General features: G+C 39.2%; 1 protein-coding gene and 2 non-coding genes across 7 annotated transcripts; all 3 read left to right on the top strand.

Annotated features, from left to right (window-relative positions):
• Positions 1–717: 717 nt before the first annotated feature.
• Positions 718–24,929, top strand: ATG16L1 (autophagy related 16 like 1). 5 transcript variants are annotated; one of them, XM_042457679.1, is made up of 20 exons: positions 718–820; positions 1,683–1,894; positions 2,912–3,005; positions 3,887–3,992; positions 4,443–4,516; positions 4,611–4,862; positions 6,295–6,360; positions 8,044–8,130; positions 9,759–9,815; positions 10,008–10,055; positions 10,788–10,890; positions 14,401–14,506; positions 15,071–15,141; positions 16,193–16,264; positions 18,069–18,189; positions 20,051–20,156; positions 20,748–20,897; positions 21,704–21,751; positions 23,206–23,307; positions 23,572–24,929. In XM_042457679.1, exons 2-20 carry the CDS (start codon positions 1,780–1,782, stop codon positions 23,663–23,665), a joined length of 1,872 nt encoding a protein of 623 aa, XP_042313613.1. In that variant the 5' UTR covers positions 718–820; positions 1,683–1,779; the 3' UTR covers positions 23,666–24,929. The 5 variants fall into 5 exon arrangements, with proteins under 5 accessions (XP_042313613.1, XP_042313616.1, XP_042313615.1 ...); XM_042457680.1 differs by having other exon boundaries at positions 745–819; positions 1,679–1,894; XM_042457682.1 differs by lacking the exon at positions 9,759–9,815.
• LOC121927469 lies at positions 11,278–11,557 on the top strand. The gene has a single exon (XR_006103234.1).
• On the top strand, positions 15,461–15,728 carry LOC121927468. Its single transcript, XR_006103233.1, has one exon.
• Positions 24,930–26,231: the final 1,302 nt, after the last annotated feature.

Raw genomic sequence — 26,231 nt, 5'->3', positions numbered from 1 at the left:
AAGGACAGTGATGGCGAACCTTTTAGACTGAGACTGAGTGAGTGCCCAAATTCAAAGGTGTTCCCGGACCTTAACTGCCCTGGCTCAGTGAAAGGGGATCCTGGGAATTGTAGTTTATTGTGTCACCCGAGCTCTTTCTGACAGAGAAGGCTCAATGCCTCACAAAACTACACTTCCCAGAATTCCCTAGCATTGAGCCAGGGCGGTTAAAGCGGTCTTAAACTGGGTTGTTTCTGCAGTGTGTTTGGTGAACCACAGCTAAATAGGAACCAAAGTCTCCTTTATTTTTTAAAGAAGCCTTGTTTTACATCCATGGCGGAGTCAGACTCTCCCTAAAGCTGAAGGGAACCTCAAAAACAAAACAGAAAAGGTTTATTTGGTTTTTGGTGCCACCACTCCCTTCCTAAAATGGCGGCTTGACGGCCGACGTTCCCAGAATCCCTTTCGAAACCGACGGAGATGATACGCGAAGGACCCGCCGCCATTTTGGATCGAGTAGTCCAAGGCGTTTGCCAGTTTGCGGTCGATAAAGCAGGAAAGGCGGCGCTAAGAGGGAAGAAGCAGCCGCGGCGACGGCTGGGTGCCACCACAAACGACCGTCGCCAGAATCCCCTATCTTGGAGCCGCGACGGTTAAAAATAATGACAGACGGGATTAAGTCTACGGACGAGGTAACGGCAACTTAGATGGCAGCCTCGTGACGTCATCAAACTGAGACTCATGGTGGCAAGCCCGCTAGTGACGCCATAGGACCGCGACGGCCCTTGTGCCCAGGGAAGTGGATGGGGGCTGCGGCCCGGACGACGAAGGGCTCCTTCAGGTAAAGCAGTGGTCCCCAAACTGTGCTCTTTAAGGGATTTTGGACTTCAGCTCCCAGAATCCCCGGTTATTGGCCAACAAGGCTGAGGCTTCTGGGAGCTGAAGTCCAAAATGATCTTAAAGGGGGCCACGTTTTGGGAACCGCTGAGGTAAAGGGAGCCTCCTTCCTGCCTTTCCTCTTCTGCTGGACCATCCACAGAGTCGGTCCTCTCAGGCTCCTCTCTCCCCTTGGGTTCCCTAGGGCTGCCTCCGCGCTGCGGGAACAATCCGCTTTGACTGCCATGGCTCCATGGTTGTGGGATTCTGGGGTTTGGAGATGGTTGTGGCACCGAAATGCCTTCGATTTGGGAGGGGATGCTGGGGAACAGTGCTTGCCAAGCCGCCCTTTTGGGAAGGGAAAGGAAGGGTGTGTGTCTGTGTGTTGTGTGCCTTCAAGTCGTTTCTGCCTTATGGCGACCCTAAAGCAACCCTATCATGGGGATTTCCTGGCAAGGTTGGTTCAGAGGGGGTTTGCCCTGGCCGTCCTCTCTGAGGCTGAGAGAGTGTGACTTGCCCAAGGCCACCCAGGGGACATATCAGGGGTTCCCCACCCCCTTGGTTTTTGGCAGTATTTGTTCAGTAGAGCTTTGCCTACGTTGCCTTTCCCTGAGGCTGAGGGCTTCTCTCTGGTGCCACAACCAACTCCAAATCCCACATTCTCATACCCTTCAGCCATGGCAGTTAAAGTGGTGTCAAACTGGATTATTTCTGCAGCGCAGAGGCAATTTGGGAGCCTCTTGCCTGCCCTTTCATTGCTCTTCCTCCTTCCCTGTCCTCCCTTGCAAGGCCCCCCCTGACTTTCTCTTCTCCTTCCTCTCCCGCAGCTGCTGCTCCTCATCCTCCTCCTTCTCTAAGGAAAGCCCTCCTCGTGGACTGATTTTTAGGCCAGGCTGAGGCATCGTTGGGCCCATCCTTGGTACGATGTCTTCTGGACTCCGGGCAGCGAGCTTCCCCGCCTGGAAGCGGCACATCCTGGATGAACTGAGGCGACGGGACCGGCTGCAGAGACAGGCTTTTGAAGAAATCATATTACAGTGTAAGCATTACTTTGGAGAGGGTCTGAGGTCAACTAGTAGGCTAGTGTCTGTGACGCTGTATAGCAGAGATTCCCAAACTTTTGCCTCCCCAGGTGGCCTCTAACTCCCAGAAGCCCCAATCAGCTTGAATAACATTACTTCAGGAAGCTGAAGTCCAGAACATCTGGAGGACCAAAGTTTGGGAACCACTGCTATATAGGATGTGTAGCAGATAGATTTGGACATAACAGTTGCGATGCTCCAGTCTAGGCAGTGTATATTCTACAGCTGTGTCCCTGGTCTCTTCATCTGTGTAGAATTCAGAAACATAGCCATGTTAGTCTGGAATACCCATTTTGTGGCACCTTTGAGAATAACTGTGCAAAAGAAGTTGTAGCATGAACATTCATAGGCTTGGCCTACTTCCTCGGATGTATGTTTACTATGTAGCTGTGCATAGCTGGGGTGAGCTGAACTTTCAGGGGGATTCTAGCTTGATCCATATTTGTGTGTCCATATAATAGACTGGTTCTTAAAAGGCTTAGATGCTAAGTATTTTCTGTCAGTGAGCTAGTTCCTCTTGCACTCTTGTGTTCTGTGAGCTCACAACTACTTTCTTTTGTACTTGTTGTTTAATGACCCAAAATTTGGTTTCTTATACCTCAAAAAAAAGTACTTTGGCCCCAGAAAAAAGGTTTATAAGAATCTGAAGGTCAGGAGGACATGTTTCTTAGGAAACGAACTCATAGTTAACTCATAATATAAGGTGTTATCATGATGTATTAAAGAGAATATTATTAATTCAACAAACAAAGCTTGTCGTCTGGCTTACCTAATGTTTTCACAGTCAGTCTTGAAGTAGTTTAGATAGTACAGGAGCATATTTGAAGAGTATTATTGTGTATTCTTTTTGTTATACAGTTATTTAATAATACAAATGCTATAGTAATTAAAATATAGTAATCTTATTATTGGGTAATGATATGTATACTAATTTATTTTTATTTATTTTATCAATAAACAACTTATATTACCAGATAACAAGCTTTTAGAGAAGTCAGATTTCCATACAGTGTTGGCTGACAAGCTGCAAGTGGAAAAGTATGATTTGCCAGGTCGGCATGAGATCAGGTACTTGCTGAGTCAACACTACTGTTGGTCGCTATGTTGATAATTCTTTTCCATTTAGCTTGTAATCTTTTGGCTCTCCTGTGTAAATTTACTGGTAGTAAGTACTGTATTATCAGCATTAGTGGACTACAAGCTGAACATGAATCAATGGTGTGATGCAGCAGCTAAAAAAGCCAACATGATCCTAGGCTGAGTCAATAGGAGTGTAGTGTTTAGATTGAGGGAAGTAATAGTACCACTCTATTCTGCTTTGGCCAGACGTCACCTGTGTACAGCTCTGGGCACCACAATTCAAGAGGGAAATTGACAAGTTGGAACATGTCCAGAGGAGGGCGACCAAAATGGTGAAAGGTCTGGAAACCATGCCCTGTGAGGAGCGGCTTAGGGAGCTGGGTATGTTTAGCCTGGGGAAGAGAAGGTTATGTGGTGAAATGACGGTCATGTTTACTGTAAATGTTTGAAGGGGTGTCATATTGAATATGGGACAAGCTTGTTTTCTGCTACTCCAGAGGCAAGGACCCAGACTAATAGATTCGAACTACAGAAAACGAGATTCCACTTAATTACTGTATTAGGAAGAACTTCCTGACAGTAAGAGCTGTTTGACAGTGGAATACACTGCCTCGAAGTGTATTAAGTGTATTAAAGCTGATATGCCCCCAAACCATCTGGAGGAACCTAGTTGCCTAACTATTTTAAACAGAGAGATATGGAATATCTCTCAAATAGGGAGAATAATTCCATATTAATGTCTAAATTTAAATTTCAGTGGAAACTAGACGTGTGGAGATTGTATTAGTTCTTGAGGAGTATTTTTGGAATGCTGTATGAACTGAAGAGATAACTCAACATTTTCTCTTCTTATCTTTGGAAAATTCTAGTCCAGGACATGATGGGGCAAGGAATGATGTTCATTTGCAAGAAATAGCCCAGCTAAGAATTAAACATCAAGAAGAGCTGACAGAGCTGCACAAGAAACGTGGCGAGGTTAGAAATACCTTTTCTAAAGGCCTTTTTTCCCTGCAGTGATACAAGAATAATTTAAGTATTGATATTTGTTTCTGTTCCAATTGGTTCAGAAGTTGGAATGCATTTAATTACCAGACATAAATAAGGGAGGCTTTTGGATAACACTACATTGTCATTGCTGGTCTCTGTGTTTCTAAGTCGTGTCCTTCATTTTAGATAAGATGTGTAATTTTTTTTAATCCTTGGTATTTTACTGATAATGTGACAGTGAATTATATTATCAAGCTTTTCCTTAAAGATAAAGTAATAGAGCAGCTTTTAATATCTATGTATCTATAATTGTACATATACGCCCACATCCCATAAGAAAAAGTAAACAGTTAACTCAGGGTGTAATGAAATGCAAAACTACAGGCTGTGAATATGGGGATTTTTTCTTCGCTAACATTATTATTTTTCTCTTCATAGCTTGCCCAGTCTGTTATTGACTTGAACAACCAAATACAACAGAAGGACAAAGAGATGCAAATAAACAATGCAAAGTGAGTAGATTCCCCTCCCCTCACAATCTGAATTTGGTGATAGATGTCAGGCTGTTGTTTCTGACTGTGCTCTTGTTGAACACGTTTCTTGAAGGATTGCAGAATATTTGCAAAAGATAGCTGAATTGGAGACAGAATGCCAAGATCTGCGTAACAAGCTACAAGATCTTGAGCGAGCCAATCAGACTCTTAAGGATGAATATGATGCTCTCCAGATTACCTTTACTGCTCTTGAGGAAAAGCTAAGAAAAACTACTGAAGATAACCAAGAGCTGGTAACCCGATGGATGGCAGAGAAGGCTCAGGAAGCTAATCGGCTCAATGCAGAAAATGAGAAAGATTCAAGGTATGATAACTTGTTCCTAATAATCCATTTGAGTATGGATGTGTGATAGATGCTTCTTCTCTATTTTCCCCTTTTCTCTTTCCTCTGCATAAACGCATTTATTTGACTAAAATTTAAAGCCTTATGCCCCTGTGTGATGATTTCAATATCTTTTCCAGTAATTTGGCTGCTTAATGACATAGTGGAGGAAAGGGCTTTTTAATTTTTTTTTATCTGAGAGCATTGCTGTTTAACTCTGGATCAATCATATAATACAGTTTGTATCCATTCAAGTGATCCCAGTTTTCTCTTACAACATGCACATTCAGAAAGAACATGAGCAAACTGGTGGACAGAGGAGATAGGTAGCTGCAATTCCTTTGATAAAAGCAATGTTATGATCATGCAAATAGCCGCTGAGTGAATTCACAACTCATCAGTTTCTCTCCCCATAAACACTGTATATTTTATTGTACTTGTGATCTTCTTCAAACTTTTGTTCCCTGGACTACAATTCCCAGGATCCCCTTTCACTGAGCCAGGGCAGTTAAGGTCTGGTTTACAAAGTGTAAGCTAGTTGTTCCCAAGAAGCTGGATACTCATTTTATTGACCTACGGAAGGATGCCAGGCTGGCATTGAACACACAATCTTATGATTTGTGAGTGAGTGGCTGCAGTACAGGCATTTAACCACTGTGCCACCAGGATGTTTATCACACTATGCTCTTAAAGAGCTACTATTCCAGTGTGACTCCTCTAGCAGCCTCCTGTTGCATGCTGGGATTGGCAGTTTTAAGGAGCTGAACTTCTCTGCCTGAGAATTCTAAATACCCCTCCTTAAAACTGCCAATCCCAGCATGCAACAGGAGGCAGCTAGAGGAGTCACACTGGAATAGTACCTCTTTAAGAGCTCGTCTGATAAACACCCAGGTCTCCAACATCAGTTGCCCACACAGAATTCCTGTGTATACTTGGAGAACAATGATATTGGACAGGTGTAAAAGAATCTTCACATTCTTGTCCTCATAGTGATGAGTATTTGCCTGAAAACAGGTCTGAAGCTGGGCTTATAACCTAGATAGATGGAACCTGCTCATTGCCTCAAGATTGTAAAACTCCTACCTAAAACAACAGCTAAATACATAGGCAAATAAAAATATCTTCGATCGCCCCTCCTCCAAAATATGCAGCTCTAGGTGAACATCTCTTGGAAAAGTATTTCAGAGATGAGATATGCTAGTCCAGAGAGACAAAGGCATTTATTGAAACAAGTGTGCCAGCTCATACGTGTAAATAAATATGCTCAAGTCATTAAGACCTTTGGGGCTCTTGTCTCTGACTGTTAGATTTTAACCCTTTTAAACAATTGATTTACTTGCTGAAAAGAATGTCCACAAGTACTGACAGAATTGACACGTGATCTCCTAGAATGTTTTTTTTTTTCCTCTTGTAGAAGACGGCAAGCCAGGCTTCAGAAAGAGCTGGCAGAAGCTGCAAAAGAGCCACTACCAGTTGAACAGTGAGTATTCAACAGCAGCTAATTCTTTCTTAAAGGCCACATGTTCCATTTATAGCTAGAAAATGTTAACTTCCAATAAACTGTACTTGTTTGTTTGAATAGTATATGCCCTTCTTTAATTGTTTACTCTGGCATTTTGCACTTGAAATACTCAGTCAAGCAGAGAAAAGCTTTTTAATTTTTACCAGTAACAAAACAGAGAAAAATAATTTAAATTCATAATTTAAGGGTTCACTCCTATAGTCAATTGAGGGGCCTTTAGAATGTGCATAAGTACTGCTACGCCACCAGATTAAACCTGTGCAGGCCCAGATTGTCTGCAGAAATGTCTGCTTGTATAGATATATCATCAGTGAAGTTCTGCAAAAGGTTGGGTGATTGGATCTCGGAGCACCTCCTTTCCTGACACACACATCTGATCTAAGAACTATGCTTGCTCTGGCACCCTTAATCTAACTTCTGTTGGTGTTAACGGCAGGGAAATGGACAAACAAAAAGTTCACTTAGAGGACAACCCCAGCCAACCTCTTCTCTCCTATTTTATCTTTGTCCAGTAGCACTAGCACCACTGTGGGTTATCTTCTCCTCTCCAGCTGTAGTATTGCCACTGCTGCATTATGCCATCATGGAAATGAAGTTATGAAGTAGACTTGAAAAAGAAATGTTGAACCATGAGGGTAAAAAAGTGGTATCACTGACAAATGAACATTGGATAGGATTTGGAAAAAGAGTAGCTACTAAATTGTTAATGTCCATGTAGCTGGTTTACTTCTTAGGAAGCCACTCTTGAGAAGGGAAAGGAAAGGTTTTAGTGTATCCGCTGCATATTCTACCCAATTTATCGGAATTTTGGGCAAATGATTCTTGCATCTCCAAGCGTGGGGCAGGACCTTTGTCCTGGCAATATATGCTTCCTTCAGGCATTCTTGTTCCTCAGATGCCTCCCTAGGCTATTCGTACAAGATAGTTTTGGGAACCTGACAAATTTGAGTGCTGTGCATCTGCTAGGGCAGGCACTTTGGCCTTTCCACACGTTCATGCGGAACTGACCAGTTCTATTTTCTCTGGAAGTTAAAAGCTGCTCTTGGTTGTGGCTATACGTATTGCACTTTTTTTCAAAAATAATAGCTGATTTTTAAAAATTAGGATTCAAAATACTGTTACTATAATGTCTGGACAGATCAGTGTTGTGAGTGTGTAGCTTTTTGGTTCTTACACCAGGATATTCTTGAGGTTACCTTAACAGAAGCCAAGTTTGCTTTCTCCCACTACTTGTTCTTGGAGTATACAGAAATCACATATAGTAAAATACAAATTCAAATTTTTGCCAGAAGACTCAGCTGCATTCAAAGAGTGAAAATGGACTTTTTTAAAAAAACAACCAATTTCTTCAGAATATTTATCTCAAGGCTGCTTACGCTGAGACAATCCAACTAATATTTCACACAAAAAATGCTCTAAAACCAGTAAGTGATATAGCTTGTTAAATTAACGTTCCTAGCATTCCTTGGTGCTGTGGTCAAAAGGAAAGTGGTAACATTCTTTTGCTGAAAGCATTCAGAATGTCTTTCCCTGTGACTCTATAGAAAATCAAATTTATGAATGCTTTGAAGATGTGAAATGCTAAGACAAAATGCCTGAACTTCTTGCAGCTCCCAAATGTTTGATTTTTTCCTTTTCAAGGGATGATGATATTGAAGTGCTTGCAGATGAAACCTCTGATCCAGCTGAGGAGACCTCTCCAGTGCGTGCTGTTACACGGACATCCAGGTAAGAAGCTCCAGGGAAAGATAAATGGGAATATATTCCAAACAAGTTTATGAAAGATTTTAAAGAACAGACAGGAAAGATATTCATAGTTATCTTTAATAGCATGGTGGTTTGAGAATGACTTTGCTGATAACAGATGCATCTGTGGAAATGGTTACCAGTGGCTTCTCCTATGCGGGCCTATTAAAATTAAATGGGAGTTGATGACTGTTGCATACCTATGATTCTATGATTCTACCTCTATTCAATTCAGTTGAAGTTAAGCAGGTTGAAGGTCCAGTAATAATAAAAAATACGTGAGAATTATAACTTCTGGCTCACCTTGTAGTTCACTTGTATTTTATCAAAGTAAGCAAAGAGGGAGCAATAAATGCAGTTTCTCCACAGTTTCTTACTACATTGACTCTTGGGAATTGGAAAGAGTTATACAGTACAAGTCAAGTCTCCCTTGTCTGTAATCCTGATATCGGAAATATTCCAAAATCATCCACATGGGTGGCTGAGATAGTGACACTTTTGCTTTTTGATGGTTCAGTGTACACAAACTTTGTTTCATGTGCAAAATTACTAAAAATATTGTGTATAAAATTACTGTAAGGCTATGTGTGTAAGGTGTATATGAAACATAAATGAATTCCATGTTTAGACTTGGGCCCCATATCCAAGATATTTCATTAAGTATATACAGTATTCCAAAACCCAAACTCCAAAACACTTTTGATCCCAAGCATTTTCGATAAAGGAGACTTAGCCTGTACAGCCTAAAGTTGCAGTGCTGTCAATTCTTTAGGTATGATACACAGCTCCTGCATATAGTTTTTTTGTTGTATGATAACTCAACTGCACAGTTGTCCTGGTTTTTCCCTTACTATTTCAGAGAGCTAAGATTATGGTGGCAGCAGCTAAGGGATATGAAAGGAGTGAAGCAGGATTGGTTTAAGTGTTTGCAAAATGCAGTAATAGAGGACTGGAAATGTGTAGATACTGTTGTAATGAGAAATGAAACTTCTGAGTCAAATTGCCCTGTATTTGGTCAGATGTTAAGCTCATCTAGTTTGGTACTGCTTTGATTTGCAGTGACTCTCCCGAGACTTGAGCGGATATAATTCTCAGTTCTACTGAAAGATGCTAGGATTTTAACATGTAACCTTCTGCATAAAGAATGTTTTCTACTACTGAGCTGTGGCCCTTCCCCTTTACATTTGTTTAAAAGACAAATCAACTACTTTTCTTGATAAATGTTGTTAAGAATTTACTGTCTTTCATATTGGACTGTAGGGCACAAGTATCAGTATATGGCTATCCTCCTTGTGAAGAAAATCATTTCCCACGTTTTGCCTGGTTCTTAATTTTATTCTCAACTGATTTAAATCTGTTAAGGAGCCTCTTTCTTTGCTCTCATGAGTTGAGTATTAATAATATTCAGTTTATAATTAGATATGCAAGCATTTTTATTTCTTCAGTTCCAACATGGTGACGTTTGGTACTGTCCTGTTGTGGGTTAACTTTCTCTAGTGACTCGTGGGTCTTGAAAAGAGAAATATCCTCCTTGTTGCATGTTGTGGGCTATGTTGTTTTGATCTTTGCTTGAACAATAAGGTTTAAACCTGTCCTCCCATCCTCTTTAGTAAGCGACTATCCCAGCCAGCTGGAGGCCTTCTGGACTCTATCACTAATATCTTTGGGTAGGTTAGAATACCTTTGCCTCTTTTGTGATATATCAATTCAATATACACCATCATTTCAGTGATGCAAGGAATGCAAACAGTTGTCCTTATGTCAGCCTTTTCTTCTAGCTTCTGTCTCTCCTTTTATTTTATTTTCAACTTCCTGTTCCTTAAATCTGCTGTGTGCTGACCTCTGATCTTTCCCTCTAGTCTGTCTGAGTCTCCCCTTTTGGGACATCACTCTTCTGATACTGCAAGGTGAAAATTCACTTAAAATTATTCACATTTAATCCAGTGTGTGAGTAAGGGATGCTAAAGTAACTGATTTGTTTAATATTCTATCTTTAGTGGTGAAAAGACTTTCTTTTCAAATGATGCCTGGGACCACTTAGAAGAGGGCTAGCTTATAGCAAGTGGAATTGCAGAAGTCGGTGTAGTCTTCATGACTGTACTGTGGCCGATCGTTGTAGTTTCTTCCTACATTAAGGAAAAGATCCATATTTAAGTAGTATAATGCAATGTAAGCTTTTGGCTAGGTGCAATTCATAATATGTACTTGTGTAATGCAGTGGATATCTACTTTTTGAACACAAGGAAAAGTAAACTGTTAAAGATAGCTGCAGAGCCTTGTCAAAACAGTAGTCTTTGAATCAACTAGTTTTAATTCAGGACTCCACAGAGCTTCTGTAATGTGAGTAAGCACACTTCTGTGCTAGCATTGTTCTAGGAAGTTGCCATGCCTTCCATGAGGTCCATATGAGAAGACAGTTGCAAAGATTATGACAGCTAGTGGAGTCCTGGCTAACAGAATCATCTGTTTGGATATATACACTCTGCTTCTGTAATATTTCAGTGGGGTTTAAGTCTCTTTGCCTCAACCCTCCCATTCTTACCCTGTTGTCTAGCTGGGATTATCCCCTTGTCTAAAATGTGGAGACACTATTGATTCCCATTTGTTCTTAATTATGTATTGGATCTGCCCTTTATTAGGAGGCGCTCTTTGACATCATGTCCTGCCCCTCAAGATACTGTGGATGTACATCAAGGTGTAGGCAAAGAGGTGCGAGTCCCGAACACTGCGGTGTGTGTCTTTGTAAGTATATTTGGCAGACAATATCATTTAAAAGTAAACCTGCTCTCACTTTACTTATATTTTTCTTGTATTTTAATGTAACTAAGTAACCATTTGAGTTAATGCAAGGTTTCCTTCACATTTAGGCATCCACATTTTTGTTTGGAATTATGAGTGTGCTTCTACCCCCTGAGAAGCACATCAAGCCCCATTCTGATTTTTACTTGCAGAAGAGTAGGCAGTTGTCCCTGACCTTTCACAGAAGCACCTTGCAAGGACCATTTCAAGGGGAGAGCAGTGTCTTTTTTGGCTACAAAAATTGTTGCTGGCCTAACATGACTAACCCCAGATTGTGTAATTCTATTTACAGATTTACAGTACCTCACTAGTCAGTAGAAGTCTTGTTGAGGTCAGTGATGACAAGAGAAAAGACTGATTGCACTGGTGAACTACACACCCATTACTTCCTGAGCTCCCAGCAGTTTTTTCACGTCTTTTCTACATCCATGCTCCAGTAATGCTGTGATGTATTTTGAGTCTGCTGACATTATGCGGATAAAGTTGGTGCTTGTTACCTGCAGTGTGAGGTTCTTGGCACTGACTGCTATCCAATAAAGCTAGTTAAGGAGCTATTGGTTCTGGGATGTGTCTTTTAATGTGCATGATCTTTAGTTTTCAAGCTGAGACCTCCTAAATATATTCCTGTAAATGATGGGGTGCTTTCTATCTCGAGATCAGTGTTGACATTAATTATGCTTTTATGATTTTTAAAATAATAGGTTGTTGCTGTCACTATAAAGTACCTACATTTTTGGTAGATTTTGAAAGATAAGACCATTCCTGTCCAGCAGCTCACAGTCTAAAACACTCAGTACAAAATGAATGAGAAAGGCAGAAGAAAGCAAGTATAGGACAGCAGTTCTTCCTTTGACTGATGAGGGGATTAGTTGGTCTTAGTTCTTTTGTTCAGTCTGACATGTAAAGACAATATAAACTCTATATAGTCCTTTTTATGACAAATATAAGACACTAAAAGCCTGTACAGACTGGAACTTTGTGCCATCCTGCAGGCGATCTAGGGCTGAGCATTCACACGCTCTGAGCCCTAGTTCGGAGTGCACCATGATGATGGCCCTCGGGCACAGTGCCCAAATGGCACTACACACAAGGGGCATCATCATGGTGCGTGGCGTACCAATGGCGTCCCTTCAGGGATGCAAAAAGAACCCGCCGAGAAGTGGGTTCTTTTTGGTTCTTCTGGAGGCCACAGCCTCCTTATGGGGCAAAAAAAGGCGGCAGTCCCTAACTTCACCATGGTATAATGTTCTTCCTCGAAGGCAATGGGGCTTCCTAGTTGGTATCCTGACCAATTGATCAGGCGCTTCAGAATAACAAAAATCACTAAATTAATTTTAACGAATCACCTGAAATAAATGTTATTAATAATGGAGTGGGGATGGAGCGAGGGGAGTCGATTTTGTTAATGGGGGATAAGGGAACATGCAATAAGTAGGTCCAAAGCACACTGCAGAAATAATCCAGTTGTAGTCTGCTTTGGTTGCTCTGGCTCAGTGCTAGAGAATCCTTGGAATTGTAGTTTATTGTGGCACCAGAGCTCTCTGACAGAGAAGGCTAAATGTCTGACAAAATTACAGTTCTCAGAATAACCTAATATTGAGCCAGGGCAGTTAAAGTGCTCTCAATGTTAGAATCCAATTTGGGTAGAATCTGCAATATAACTTTATCTTTAGTAGACAGAAGAAGCTCTATTACTTAAACTTTTATTGAGCATTCAAATTTAAAATTCTTTCTTTAAAAACCTCAAGGTGATCAAATTGAATCCTGGATAAATGTATTGTGAGCATAACATAGATTCAGTGATAGATTTGCTTTAGATTTTTTCCACTTTCCAATAGGCACCATTTTTTTGTTTCTTAAGTGTTTAATTTAAATTGTTTACTCTAATTGTTCAGCTTCATAATGCTTTTTATTATTTGCAGAATCCTTCTTATCAAAATAGTCTATACTTGTGGCTAAATAGTCTGATCGGTATCAATAAAAATATATATTTTAAAGGAAAACATAGGTCTGGGATATGTTTAAATTATTTGCCATTAAACCTGTTGGTATATCTTCTTGCAATTAATAGACTGTTTGGAAGAGAAACATTTATCATCAGTCCAGTATCCATTACAGATCAATCAATGGAACATCTGAATAGCACATATTTCACTTGACAGAAATATACAAAGGATCAGTTTTCAAAGTAATGGCCATGTTAGTCTCCATAAAATGGATGAATGGGGCGGGGGGGGGAGAAAAAATAGAATGTTGCAGACCCTTTAAGAGCAACTAATTTTTATTTTAGCATGAGCAAAGGACAAAGTTACTTCTATACACAAAACAAGTCAGTTTACAAGTATGAAATCTCAAAGAGAGTTGTATGTATGTGTCCATGCACGTGTGTATATGTGTGTATACACATGCCTTCAAGTTACCTGTTAACATATAATGAGCCCATGGGTTTTCTTAGGCAAGGAATACTCAGTGGTTTTGCTAGTTTCTTCCTAGGACTGACCCTGCTTAGTTTCCTATATCAGACAAGATTTAGTGCCTTTATGGTACTTAGGATTCATACAATTTACCTGCTCAAAACTTTTTGCACATATGCTGACTCATACCTACACTAAGATGAGTTTGGATCTGATTTATATATACAGTCACCCCTCCATTTTTACGGGGATCCGTTCCGGACAAACACACACACACACACACCGTGAAAATGAAAATTTGCATATGTTCAAAGCCCATTGATTATAATGGGTGTGTGGGCCATTTTAATCCCTCCCCACTTTGCCATCACAAAAAGTGAGACTGCGGACTCCAAGTCCGCAAATTAGAAGGAATGACTGTACATCCAGTGCTCTGTGGCTTGCTCTTTGCTTGTGAGTGCACATATTTTTCTGCATCATTTTTCAGTATATAGATTTTTATAGTTTCCCTATGGAGAGTGAGTGAGTGAGTGTGTGTGTGTGTGTGTGTGTGTCAAATGACACCAAAAGATGGATTGTAGCTTCTGCACTGGAAGACAAACTTTTTGGCCAGAAAGAAGGATTTTGAGGGAACTTAGAGCAGTGGAGGGCTTCAGAAACAGCTGGGGGAGGGGGATATCAATGCTTTGCCAACCCAAAATAACCCTGATTTCCAAAACCTTCTTATATTTGTGTCACTTCAAATTATATAAAATTTCAGAGTGCAGTCAGTGTTCAGAATCATCCATTTATCCCACCTGGTTGCTTAAAACTGAGCAGGAGACCAAAGCCAGATTCTGTTTGATCGACTACTGCACTGAACTCTACATGGGGCTGCCCTTGAAGATAACTCTGCAGCTAGCACAAAATGCAGCTGCTAGATAGCTGACTGAAACACCATACAGAAATCATATAACACCAGTCTTAAAGGAATTGCACTGGTTGCTAGTATATTTCTGATCTGAATTCCTTGTTTGTTTGTATTTTCCTTTCCCTCTAGGATGCTCATGATGGAGAGGTGAATGCAGTGCAATTCAGCCCTGGTTCTAGGTTATTGGCAACAGGTGGCCTAGACCGGAGAGTCAAGCTCTGGGAAGTCTGTGGAGGTAAGCCTCTGAAAGAGAAGCAAAGAAGGGGAGTAAAACCATAGGATGCTTTAAACTGTGGCAAACAAAGCAAGCTTTCCACCATTGATTTCAGTCAAAATACTTTTGTACCTCTGCAGTTGCACTCTAGAAATAAGAATTTTTGAGGAAGCATGTGAAGCAGTGCCAAACATGTTTCAGATAAGAAACCAAAACCTTGTTCTGCTGTAATAGTAAAATCCAGAATGGTTTATTGCTGCAGAAGGGATTATGTTTAGTGCCACTGGAACAGTATATTTGGCACACATAAGGATTGAGGTTCAATCTGCAATATTGTCAGTTTAAGGGAATCTTTGTCAAGGAGGCTAGGGAAAAAACTTTTTCTGCCCAAGACAGGAAAATGCCATTGATAATATACCATATTGTGCTAAAGGGTTTGTCTTGCTAATCTATCAACTTCATATTAAGAAAATTGAAATAACTGATTTTCTGAGATCATCAGTGTTCAGTGTTACCTACTGGTTTGTCATTAAGTTCAAGCTTTTTCTTGCTTCCCATAGTTTTTTTTTTCTTTTTGCACTGCAGACAACTGTGAACTCAAGGGCTCCCTATCTGGTAGTAATGCAGGGATTACAAGCATAGAATTCGACAGTGCTGTGAGTATGAGTGTTATCTTTTTTTGCAACTACTTTTCCATCCTACTGCCATAGCAGCATCCCCAGAGGAAGGACAAAATAATTCTGAGAAAGTGACATATTTGTCCAGTCCTAGGTACAGAATTATGAGCCCTTGCAGTAAAAGCCCTGCTTCATGTATAATGTTTTGAAGAATCCAGTTCCTGTTAGGCCTTCCGTTTGTATTGTAGTGATGCACATTAGGTTTTAGCCAGGACATAAAATGTTATTATTAGTAGCTGTCAGACACTTGGCATAAATCAGCTTCTTTTGCTTTCTGGGGCTAACAATGTTTTGCTGAGGTCAGTGATGAATAGTAAAAGGTCTGATGTGCCTAGTGGTTTTGCCTCCTTTACCGTCACAACTCCCAGCAGTTTCTCTTCAATCTTGCTCTAGAAGTGCTGTGATTGGAAGGGCATTTGCTGATATGTAGTGAAATATTCAGCTTGTGTTACTCTAGAGTGATGGGTAAACACGGCCGAAGTTGCTATCCAACATAAACACAGAAAAGGAGTTTGAGGTATTGGAACCAAATCTGGGTATATGATCTCAAATTTTTAACTGAGACCTCTTTTAGAGCAAAACATATTTTATTCTCCCTCCCCTCCCCCCCCCCCATTTCTAAGAGCTCTGTTGTGTTATAAACAAAGGATAAAAGAAGGTGTGATTGCAGGATTCAGAAAAAGGAGACAGAGTGCAACAAGCGTGAAGAAAATAGAGCAGTAAGAAAAAGAGACACTTTAGGTGAGGAGAGAGAATTGAGATGGAAAGATTTGAATGTAAGAAATAGAACTATTACATCTCGTGTTGAAAGAAGTATAGAATTGGTTCAGAGGCTTGCTCCTGCCCTTCTTCTTGTCATCAAGAAAATTAGAAAAAAAAGGCAAAGATGTAGACTTTAGAATATAATACTAAGAAATCAATTTTACTTAGATGTAGGTGACCATGCAGGTGATGTAGGTAGTTCTAAAAAAAAAAAAAACCCTAGAAGGAGAAAAACAATTAAAGGGCTTTTACAATTTTGTTCCCACAGGGTTCTTATTTATTAGCAGCTTCAAATGATTTTGCCAGTAGGATCTGGACTGTAGATGATCATCGGTTACGGGTGAGTATTTTCTTCCCAGAAGCATGGCATTGTGTATCTGAATCTTACTAGGGCTGGATAAGTGTGCAGTATTTCAACCCATATTAGACTGAAAGAATAGGTTAACAGATTTTAACCACAGCTCTTGATACCTTAGAAAACTAAGTTGCCAAATCTTGTCTGTTTTTTGTATAATGTAGACATAAACAAAATCTTAAAATCAAAACTTAATACCAATGATACAGGATGGTTAAATATACTGTTTGTAAACAACAATACTTGTAATTAGTTTAACAGTAGGTATAGATTCTAGAGGACCTTCCTGAGGAATTATAAACTTGCAGAAGTTTTTTTTTTAAATTAACTTCCACATTAAAACATTTCTCAAGGGAAGTTCTGACTTGGGAGAAGGCAGACATACTGGTTTTGCAGATAGGTTAAAGAAAGGTATTGCTTATTTTGCCTTTTGAAATTGGTCTTGATGTGTATGAAGACATTTTTTTATATTCATCTCTTATATTCTCTCTGATCTACTCCCTTTCTGCTATAGCTTGGTAGCTGCGTACATGCTTCACATGCAATTAGTCCCAGCTCCAATTCCTGCCACTAGTGTAAAAGTTTCAAGAATAGAACATCTGTTATGTTTATGGCCATTAAGCTGACAGGAGACTAGATGATCCAATTGTCTTTCTCTTTATTTTAGAACTTCCCATAGTTATAAATACTAAATTTTGTGAATTTGAACAGGACCTGCTATGAATTGATCCAAATTTACTGTATCAGACAAAAGCCTGCAGATCTAGTCCACAACAAATGGATTTGTTCGTTGTGCCAACCTGGTCAGCCAGGATTCTCAGAATTCTAAGCTGTTATTACTGTTGCTTCCAATCCCTCTCTCGTAATATTCAGGTGTTAGATTTGTTAACATTTTGTCCAAATCCAAAACATCATCTGGAATTAAAGTGGCATTTGTTGTGTGTAAAAAAAAGCAGTAAAATCTATTTGAAAAGAACAAATTGTTTAGGAGAACAGAAGCATTGTTCATATAATTCAATCCGAGATCAATGGAACAAAGAGCTTCTAAACAAATGCTGTCCAGATGGTTGAAAGGCTGAATTTATCCGTGCTATGACTTGGCAAAAGCAACTAGACCAAAGAATCTTTGGGCACATTCTACTAGGTATATGGTAACAATGACAGCCTATAGAATAGTGGCTTCAGTAGAGGACATGTATAAGGCTGCAGGATGGAAGGAGCCATCTACTTTCATGAGACACTATAATGTAGACAAATTCAGATCTGGTCAGGCAGAGTTTGGTAAGATAGTAATCCAGGCTGTCATTGATGGTTATGAAGACTAGTTCCTCCTTAATATTGGTGGCTTGGGTATATCCCATTTTTTTGTGGATTGGGTCTTCAACCTCACAGAGAATGAGTGTTTGACACTTACCAAGAATGGTTATTCCTGTGAGGCTGACGAAACAATACACGTACACACACCAGGGATCAAGAAAAGAAAGAAAATTAATTAATTAATTAATTATTCTTTCTTTTCTTTTAATTAATAGGTCAGTCCTATGTAATTTTCTTTGCATACAGCTAGGAGATGCAGGTTGAAATATCTGCAGCATTTTGACTTCTTTTTCAGGGATTAGCAATTCTTGGTTCTTATGCATAACTTATATTTTATAGGTTTCAGTTGGAACTGAAGTTTGGTTATCACTTTCAGAGTTCTGTTCCTGCCAAATTGTTGAATGACATGACTAGAGAGAGAGCAACTATTACAAAAGCTGTAATTCTTATATGATGTCAATCTTTTTTCTAGCACACGCTCACAGGGCATAGTGGAAAAGTCTTGTCAGCGAAATTCCTATTGGACAATGCACGCATTGTGTCTGGGAGTCATGACAGAACCCTCAAGCTGTGGGACCTGCGCAGCAAAGTCTGTAAGAAAGCTGTTCCACAGTCACAGTTCCCTTTGTTGACCTCCTGCATGTATGGAAAGGGCAAAAGCCAAACTACTGTTGATTGACTACATCTCAGAACTTTTCAGAATTCCTGAATTGATGGCAAAGAAAATTATGGAACTAGTTTCTGAAATCCCATATATACTCGACTATAAGTCGACCTCATGTATAAGTTGAGGGCAGGTTTTGGGGCCAAAATTATGGATTTTGATATGACTCATGGATAAGTCGAGGGCAAAACTTAAGGGTGTATAACAAAGGATGTAAAGGATGAAGCAAAGGAAAACAGTGCCAGAAAATATACAAAATTCCAGCATACTAAAGGCTTCATGGATGAGAAAATATAAAGGGGTGGCGAGTGCTTCCAAACTCTTGCTTTTTGCAAGGGGAGGGTTATTTTTTTTTTAAAATAAGAATTAAAGTACAGGGCAATACTTACATTGACCCATGGATAAGTTGACTCAGGTTTTTGGAATCAATTTTTTGACTAAAATTTCTAGACTTATACATGGGTATATACAGTAGTTCTGGCTTCCTGATACCTCTTGACATTGAAGTCATAGCAGGGCCAAGAGGAATGTGTATTATTATTATTATTATTTTTATCGAAAAATATGCTTTGACTGCTTATCTGTTATCTTAGTGATTCAAGATAGGGGCTTGCAGACATCGTGCTTGTAATATCTGTCTTGTTTTGTACTAGAACCACCCATGGGATCAATATCTGAAATAATGGGTCAGGGTGGCAAAAATTAAGAATGGGGTGTCTCTGAGCACAAGGCCACCACCAGAATGAAGCTCAAAAGTTATTCATACAAAAATGTTTGCATCGGCCTTCATAAAACAAATTGCATTGTAGCATGTTTGGTTTGCTTTTACCATAAACTTAGTGACATTTGCATTAATAGACTTCTACCATCTATTCCTAATTTGGCCATTACAAGAACCTGCATTGTTCCCACTTAGCCAGTAGTGATAACTGTTGGATAATTGTTATGCTTCCAGATACCCGTGTTCAGGTGCACATCGATGCATAACTAATATAAAATTGACCTGAATATGGTATATATTTTTCCATAAACAATGCTTCTTTGACCCACAAATTGACATGCTTGCAGATAGTTTTAATTGGCTGTGGTTTTAGCAGCATCAACAGCATGTTACCTCAGGAAAGACTGAAAAATATGTTACTGGTTTCATATTAGCTTCTGCTTTTTCAAGTAGTCAGTTTAATCCCCCCTGTGGCTTCCTACTATGATTTAGATCAGGCAATGCTGTTTATTCTATAGTGCTGTAGGATCCTAGCAGCATACAGGGGACTTAGCATGTGTATTGTACTGAAAAGGTCTTGTAATAGCAGTTGAATACCGTAATTCAGCATTTGACCAAGAGAGTTCCTTAACATATTCGTAGACTATTAATGTAAATTTTGTGAACCTTGCAAAATTGTTTTTTTGAATCATTCCTGTATTTCTTTAATGTCCAGTATGACACAAACATTGCCATTCTGTTCACCAGTTCTGTGAAGCTAGTTAACTTTAGAAACTACACAGGAATGCAGTGGATAATTTATTTGGGGTGGTGCAACTGCAGTTCAGTGAAATAAATTGGTGAAGTTAAAGAGTTCCATTGATAGGTATAAATCCAATGGTTAGTCCTACCAGAGTAGTCCCATCAAGTCAGTGAGGTTCGCTTACCATTTAGCAGCTTAGTACAGTGGGTCTGGTCTAGTTAGGACTAAAAGTTGCATTTGGGCCATGGTGTTTTAACTTTTGTTGTTGTTGAGAGAATATGGACCCACTGGAGCTACTAGTAACTTTAATAACTTCATTTTAAAAAGGTATAAAGACTGTGTTTGCAGGCTCCAGCTGTAATGATCTTGTCTGCACAGAACAATGTGTTATGAGCGGACACTTTGACAAGAAAATTCGGTTTTGGGATATTAGGTAAGGTCGTTTTTTAAAACTGGTGTGCATTGCATTGTTCAGTATCATTTTTTGTTCATTCAGAAAGAAGAAATAGATGTGTTTAGTGTGGGAAAAGAAGCAGCCATGAGTAATCTTGATATTTTAAAAGAAAATCTACACTGAACCCAGTTCTTCCCTGCCACAAATTGTTTTTGTTATGTGCCTTCATGTCCAATTTATAGGTGACTCTATCCTATTCAGAAGATGCTTGCCATTGCCTTCTTCTATGATTGTGAGAGAATGACTTGCCCAGGGTCACCCCATGGGTATCCATGGCTTAGAGGGGATTTGAACCCTGGTGTCCCAAAGTCTTCATCAAACATTTGAACCACAACACCACACAAGCCCCAAATTGGGTGTATATAATTATTTAACTGGGTAGTTATTCAGGCTGTAGAGGTAGCATTTATGGAATTTGGAGTAAGCAAGGAAGATTGAAAAAATATAGGGGGATCTGTAGAGAGAAAATGAATTATGAGTCTCAGTTGACCAGAAATCTAATGAACACATGTACTTTTTAAAATTGTGATGCTGTGAATATTCATAAATTCCCACATTTTCTATTTTCAGAACTGAGTGTGTGGTACGGGAAATTGAATTGCTTGGCAGGATTACAGCTCTAGATCTCAACCCAGAGAGAACAGAGCTCCTCACCTGTTCTCGAGATGATCTGTTAAAGATTATTGATCTCAGGGTCAATACTGTTAAACAGACTTTCAGGTGAGTACAATTCCATAACTGGGGTGTGAAATTATATATTTTCTATTTGTGTATGTTCAGTAGGTGTCACAGACTGCAGATTTTGCATTGTGGATGTCTGTCAAAGATAATACCTGATCCTATTAGAAATATTTATTGATCAGAGTCTGGGATATAGTTGGATTTATTTATTTATTTATAGTTTATTTATAAAACACCATAAATTTACAGAGTGCTGTATATAACCAGTTAAGTTAAAAATAAAGACCTGCCTGATGCGTACAATCTAAAGTAATACTGTATAATAATAAAGAGCACATGTTAAAATACAACAGTAAAATATTCATATACCCAAGATAAAAGGAGGATTCCTGGTTATTCACATTTGTGGAGATAAAATGTAAGCTGTGACATTTTTCTGCTGATGGATTTGCAGGTGCAGTGATTTCTAAAAATAAAATAAAAATAATCTTTAACAAATTAAATTACATTTTTTTAACAAAAGAATTAAAAAGTGAAAATCAATTTTGGATGTACCTGTACATGTTAAGATGAAAAAATATTACAATTCCAACATTATTTTAAAAATAATTTCACAATTGGATCTTATAAAAACAATGTAAAATTACTTGTTATCTCCATTATGTTCACAAATGTTGATTTATCTAGCAATCAAAGTCTTTATTCCAAACTTGATTTAAACGGAGGTTTTCTCAGTGATTCAAATCATTATTTAAATCTATTTTTCAAACTGCCTGAATTAAAATCAACTTACCCTAGTATTTATTGAACTATTTTGTTTTTGTTATGTTTTTTCTTTCATGCAGTGCCCAAGGGTTTAAATGTGGGTCTGATTGGACCAGAGTTGTATTCAGGTAAGAGACTGCACAGGTTCAACTACTATAGGAAATTTGAGAAGGGATGTGATACTTTCCACCTTTATTCACTTGCATGGCCTTCTTCAGTAATCTTTCTTGAAAAGTAATCCACATTCCATCAGAACTTTTCAGTCCAATAATATATATTATTTGTTTGTGAATGATGGTTGTAGCCTGAGTTTCCTTGTATGAGTGTATTATTAAATGGATGGATGGCATCAAATGCCTAGAGGTAGTCAGGCTGACATATAATAATGATAAATGTTTCTGAACAAAATGAAATGTGGAGTTTTGTACTGTTTTATGCAGGCATATAATGGGATACTGTCCTTGTATGATGCTTTAGCTACAAGATTCTAGTACTGTGACCAGCAATAACGAATTTCCAGTGGAGTGTCTCATTAGGAACTTATTTAGATTTTCCTGAAAAAAATATGAGTCATAGAATCCCTGGCTGCCTATTCTGGTGGAAGGTGCTTGCCTTTCATGGAGCACATTTGTATACTGTTTCAGATAAGAGGGAAAGCAATTCAACATCAATGCTGCACTGCTCTAAAAGGGTCCCTGCCATTCTAGGGAACCTATATATATATTTTTGTTACAGTAAGATCCTGTTTAATGCAAATTTGTTTCCTGTGGTTTCACTTATCCACAAAGAGCTGCAGGCTCTCGTGCGCTCGCACTGTCTGGTGTTTCTGCATTGTCTCTCTTTGATTTGCTGTGTATTATGTTGTCCCAGTCAACATCTGGCCTAGGCATACCAAAGAATTGACTTGGAGGATCTAGAAATGCCTAGAGAGAACACTTCTCTAAGCATTTATAGACCTCCAACACAATTCTATGCTGTGCTTCCTCCAGAAGCTCAAGATGTTGTTCATTTTAGATAAGAAAAATAGAGTTCATGATGATCCACAATTTTCATCATACACAGATAGTCCTGGAATGTATCCTTTGTGTTAAATGTGGTCTTAATGTATACTCTGTCCACTGCACAGACAAGCAGCTGTTGTACCATCCTCATATTGTAGGATGCTTTTTCCCCTCAAAATAGCACAAATTAATTGTCAAATATTTCTAACATAGTTGTCCAGCTATTAAATACCTCGTCTTGAAAATATCTCCTTCTGAACATGTGTCAGCTATTGTGTTCTGTAGTTTGGAAAATATTATTCTTCCATTCAGGATTTGATTCTGTTAGTCTTTCAGATTCTGTCTAAACAAGCCTGTTTAATTTACTGTGTTTAATATCATGACTTAAAGCCAGAAAGCATTACCTTTGAATCCTAGGTTATTTCTCCACTTTTTGGGGTACTAATGAGAGACATAATGATTTTACATAATGAATATGCTATCAGCGTACCAAATTTTACCATCATTATTAAAAATAATAATTCCCAAAGTAAAATGCATTTTCCTTTATGTTTTCCTGTACCAAATCTGTGATTTTTCAGTCCTGATGGAAATTATGTGGTAGCTGGCTCAGCAGAAGGATCACTCTATATTTGGAATGTGCTCACAGGAAAGGTGGAAAGAGTCCTGTCCAAGCATCACAGGTAAGGGATAATAGTGCTGGTGTTCTTGTGTAGTGGAAGGAACTAATCTGTAAGTGGAATTTATAGACTCCCACAGTGACTGTGTAGATGTGAAGTGTAATGTCCTTACTAATGTACATGATCATCCTTAAGTAAATTTGTGTGGTGCAAGTAAATAATGACACAGTCTTATAAAATAACTTGAGACTGAATAGTGTTTCCTTCTTTAACTTAGCCTTAGTGTATTTCTGGAATCTAATAAATTGATTTCATGCTGTCTTTCAGTAATTCAATCAATGCTGTGGCGTGGTCACCATCTGGAGCCCATGTGGTTAGTGTGGACAAAGGAAACAAGGCTGTGCTGTGGTCTGAATTTTGACTTGAAAGTGCAAAAACTGGCATGCCAAAAATCTGCACAAGAGAGCAGTAGTCTTTGTCTGGACAGGAGAAAAGTTCCATATCTAGTTCCAGCCATGGTCTTTTGCTGAGTGCTTAAGCTCATCCCCAGGAAAGGACTCCTGATACATTGACCAAGGAAGAGAAGCCCATCCCATTTGAAGTACATTGCTGGCATTCAACTTTGTTAAGGATTGGCTGCATATGGTGGAGATCCAGTTGTTTTTAACAAGTGCCATCTATGTGTTCGGACAAGTTCCCTCACCAGAAAGCAGTGCCAAACAGTCCTAAAATTATTCCTATCACACTTCAAGCTTAAATGCTATAGCAAAGTTCCTATATGTCCTGAGTTTTATGCATGTGCTATCTTCTGTGGGCTAGCTATGATGCGAGGTTGAAGGATAATGAAACATAGTGAGAAACAAGTCGGTTAATTTGGCAGTTGTGTTGATGGAGCCACTAGTGTTTACTGACTCACAGCTCCTTCTATCTGGTTCATTCCCAATAGGGGAAACTTTTCAGGCACATTGCATCCTCCAAAAACTTTCTACCACATTTGGATGGAAAGTGGTAATGGAAGTATTTTAATTTGACCCAGTTTCTTTTGGGCTTCAGTTGTGGGATAAAGAGAGAAGTCGGTTGCTGTGATGAAGAATGTATTCTCTAGCGTGACTTCAGCACAAAAACCAAATACCTGGTTTCTTCTGCTGCCCAGCCATCCTTCTGTACTGCAACTTCTCATGCACAGAGGAATGAGGGGAAAACAGAGGCCTGAATGTAAATGTCCTCATGCTGGCAAATCCAGATCACTTGCCTCTGACTCAATGTGCAATATTCTTCCTGGTTGGCATTCTCCCTTTGCCATGGAGCAGATTTGTCAGTCTGTGACCCTTGGCATTTAAATGCACAACATGATTTGGGGAAAATTGGGCAGTGAACGTTCTGCGGAAAACTTTTCCCCACATCTAGTGAGCTGTGAGACAAGCCACCAGCATTTAATTGCCTTTTAATTTGCACTTTAATTTTGGTTCCTTCCTAAGCTTGTTTTGTAGGGAAGTGTTTATATTGAAGGGGAGAGGTAAGCAGGAATTATTTGTATCTAAGGTTCTTAGCAAGAAACCTCTTCATTTTAACAATTTCTGCTGAGGAAAATGGGAAGTACACAGAAACAAATCTTATTTATTGTATTAATCCGCCCACTAGTACTTCACTGATTATAAATAAACCTGTGTCCTGCTTCTAAAAAATGTGTTCCCTTCCTTCTTTTATTCATGTTGGGTGTTGGCAGGTAGAATGGAAGAGGACTGTAAAGAGAGGAATGAGTACACTGAAGTAGTATACTGTGGCTTACAAATGGAGTGCAGGGGGAATAGAGAAGCAAGTAGGAGTCTGCTTGAATGTCATTTGGGACAAAGGCAGGATATAAATCAAAGAAATAAACAGAATGTGATGTAGTGACTGTCTCTTACTTTCTCTTCCTTCTGTGAGCCATAAGGCTTTGAACGCAACAGAATTAGTGCTTCCGATTCTTTTCTTCTGATCATAAAAGCCTAGCTCAGCATTGTACCAGAGAATCTGCTTGTGAGGACAGCAGAAGGTCAAGTGAGTTACTCATACGGGGGAGGTTTACAAGTTACAGCTTATAGAGGCTTAAGTTATTTTCAGTGTATACTGGACACATTGTACATATGTACATTTTCCTTGGATAGGCTCAGTGCAGCTAAAATATTCTGCTATTTCTTCCCCTTATGTTTTTTCTAACTCTCCATTACCTTACACTGGACAATTAAAACAAAGTAGCAACAGAAGTTTCAGGGCTACTGAAAAGGACAATTTCTTCCTGCCGCTTCTCTCTCTTACACATATAGACACACGTATCCTGCAAGCCTGCAACCTTTTCTTGATTCATATATCCCAAACCTTTGTTTCACAACCCACCCATGCTTATTTGGTATAGATACAGAAATGTAAGATTTGTTGCCTGCACAAAATTCCTACATATATATGAAGAACAGCAGGTGTTATAAAGATGCCGGATCTTCACATTCTTGTCTTTCTTGGTCTGTTAGCTCAGTGACATTGAGAATAAATGATGTTTGCCTCTGAAACTGCCCAGGTCTGAAACTGGATTTGTAACCTAGATAGATGGAAGCTGCTCATTGCTTCAAGACTGTGGGATCGAAAGTAAAATCTGGTAGGTATGAGCACTCTTCAGATTGAAATTGATCGTTAAAGGGATGGGAAAGTTGCCACTGTGAGCTGCTATATGTGACTTGTCTTCTGGTTCACCATAATAGAATGCCCTCTGTACTTCTCCAGTGTGCATAATTAGGGCCTTTAGCAGCTTGATCATTAGTAAAAGTAAGAATGACAGTTTTCCTCACTTTCTTCCTTTCTGCTATTTATGTGATGCACCATACAGTTGTCCTTTTGGATACTGTACTTCCCCTGTAAATGTGAAAGAACACATATAATAGTGCCCCATGTGAAGTGAACACATACACTTCAGCATGCCCATGTTCATGTCACCACTATTTAATAATTGGGTG

This window comes from Sceloporus undulatus, chromosome 3 (assembly GCF_019175285.1).
Source record: "Sceloporus undulatus isolate JIND9_A2432 ecotype Alabama chromosome 3, SceUnd_v1.1, whole genome shotgun sequence".
NCBI lineage: Eukaryota > Metazoa > Chordata > Lepidosauria > Squamata > Phrynosomatidae > Sceloporus > Sceloporus undulatus.
The sequence above is the reverse complement of the archived record's forward strand: the minus strand, read 5'-3'. Positions and strand labels throughout refer to the sequence as shown.

Coding starts and splice junctions, on each gene's coding strand:
- ATG16L1 (XM_042457679.1), top strand. CDS start 1,780: ATGTCTTCTGGACTCCGGGCAGCGAGCTTCCCCGCCTGGAAGCGGCAC. Junction 4,517..4,610: donor ATGCAAATAAACAATGCAAA/GTGAGTAGATTC, acceptor CGTTTCTTGAAG/GATTGCAGAATATTTGCAAA. Junction 20,157..20,747: donor ATTCGGTTTTGGGATATTAG/GTAAGGTCGTTT, acceptor TTCTATTTTCAG/AACTGAGTGTGTGGTACGGG.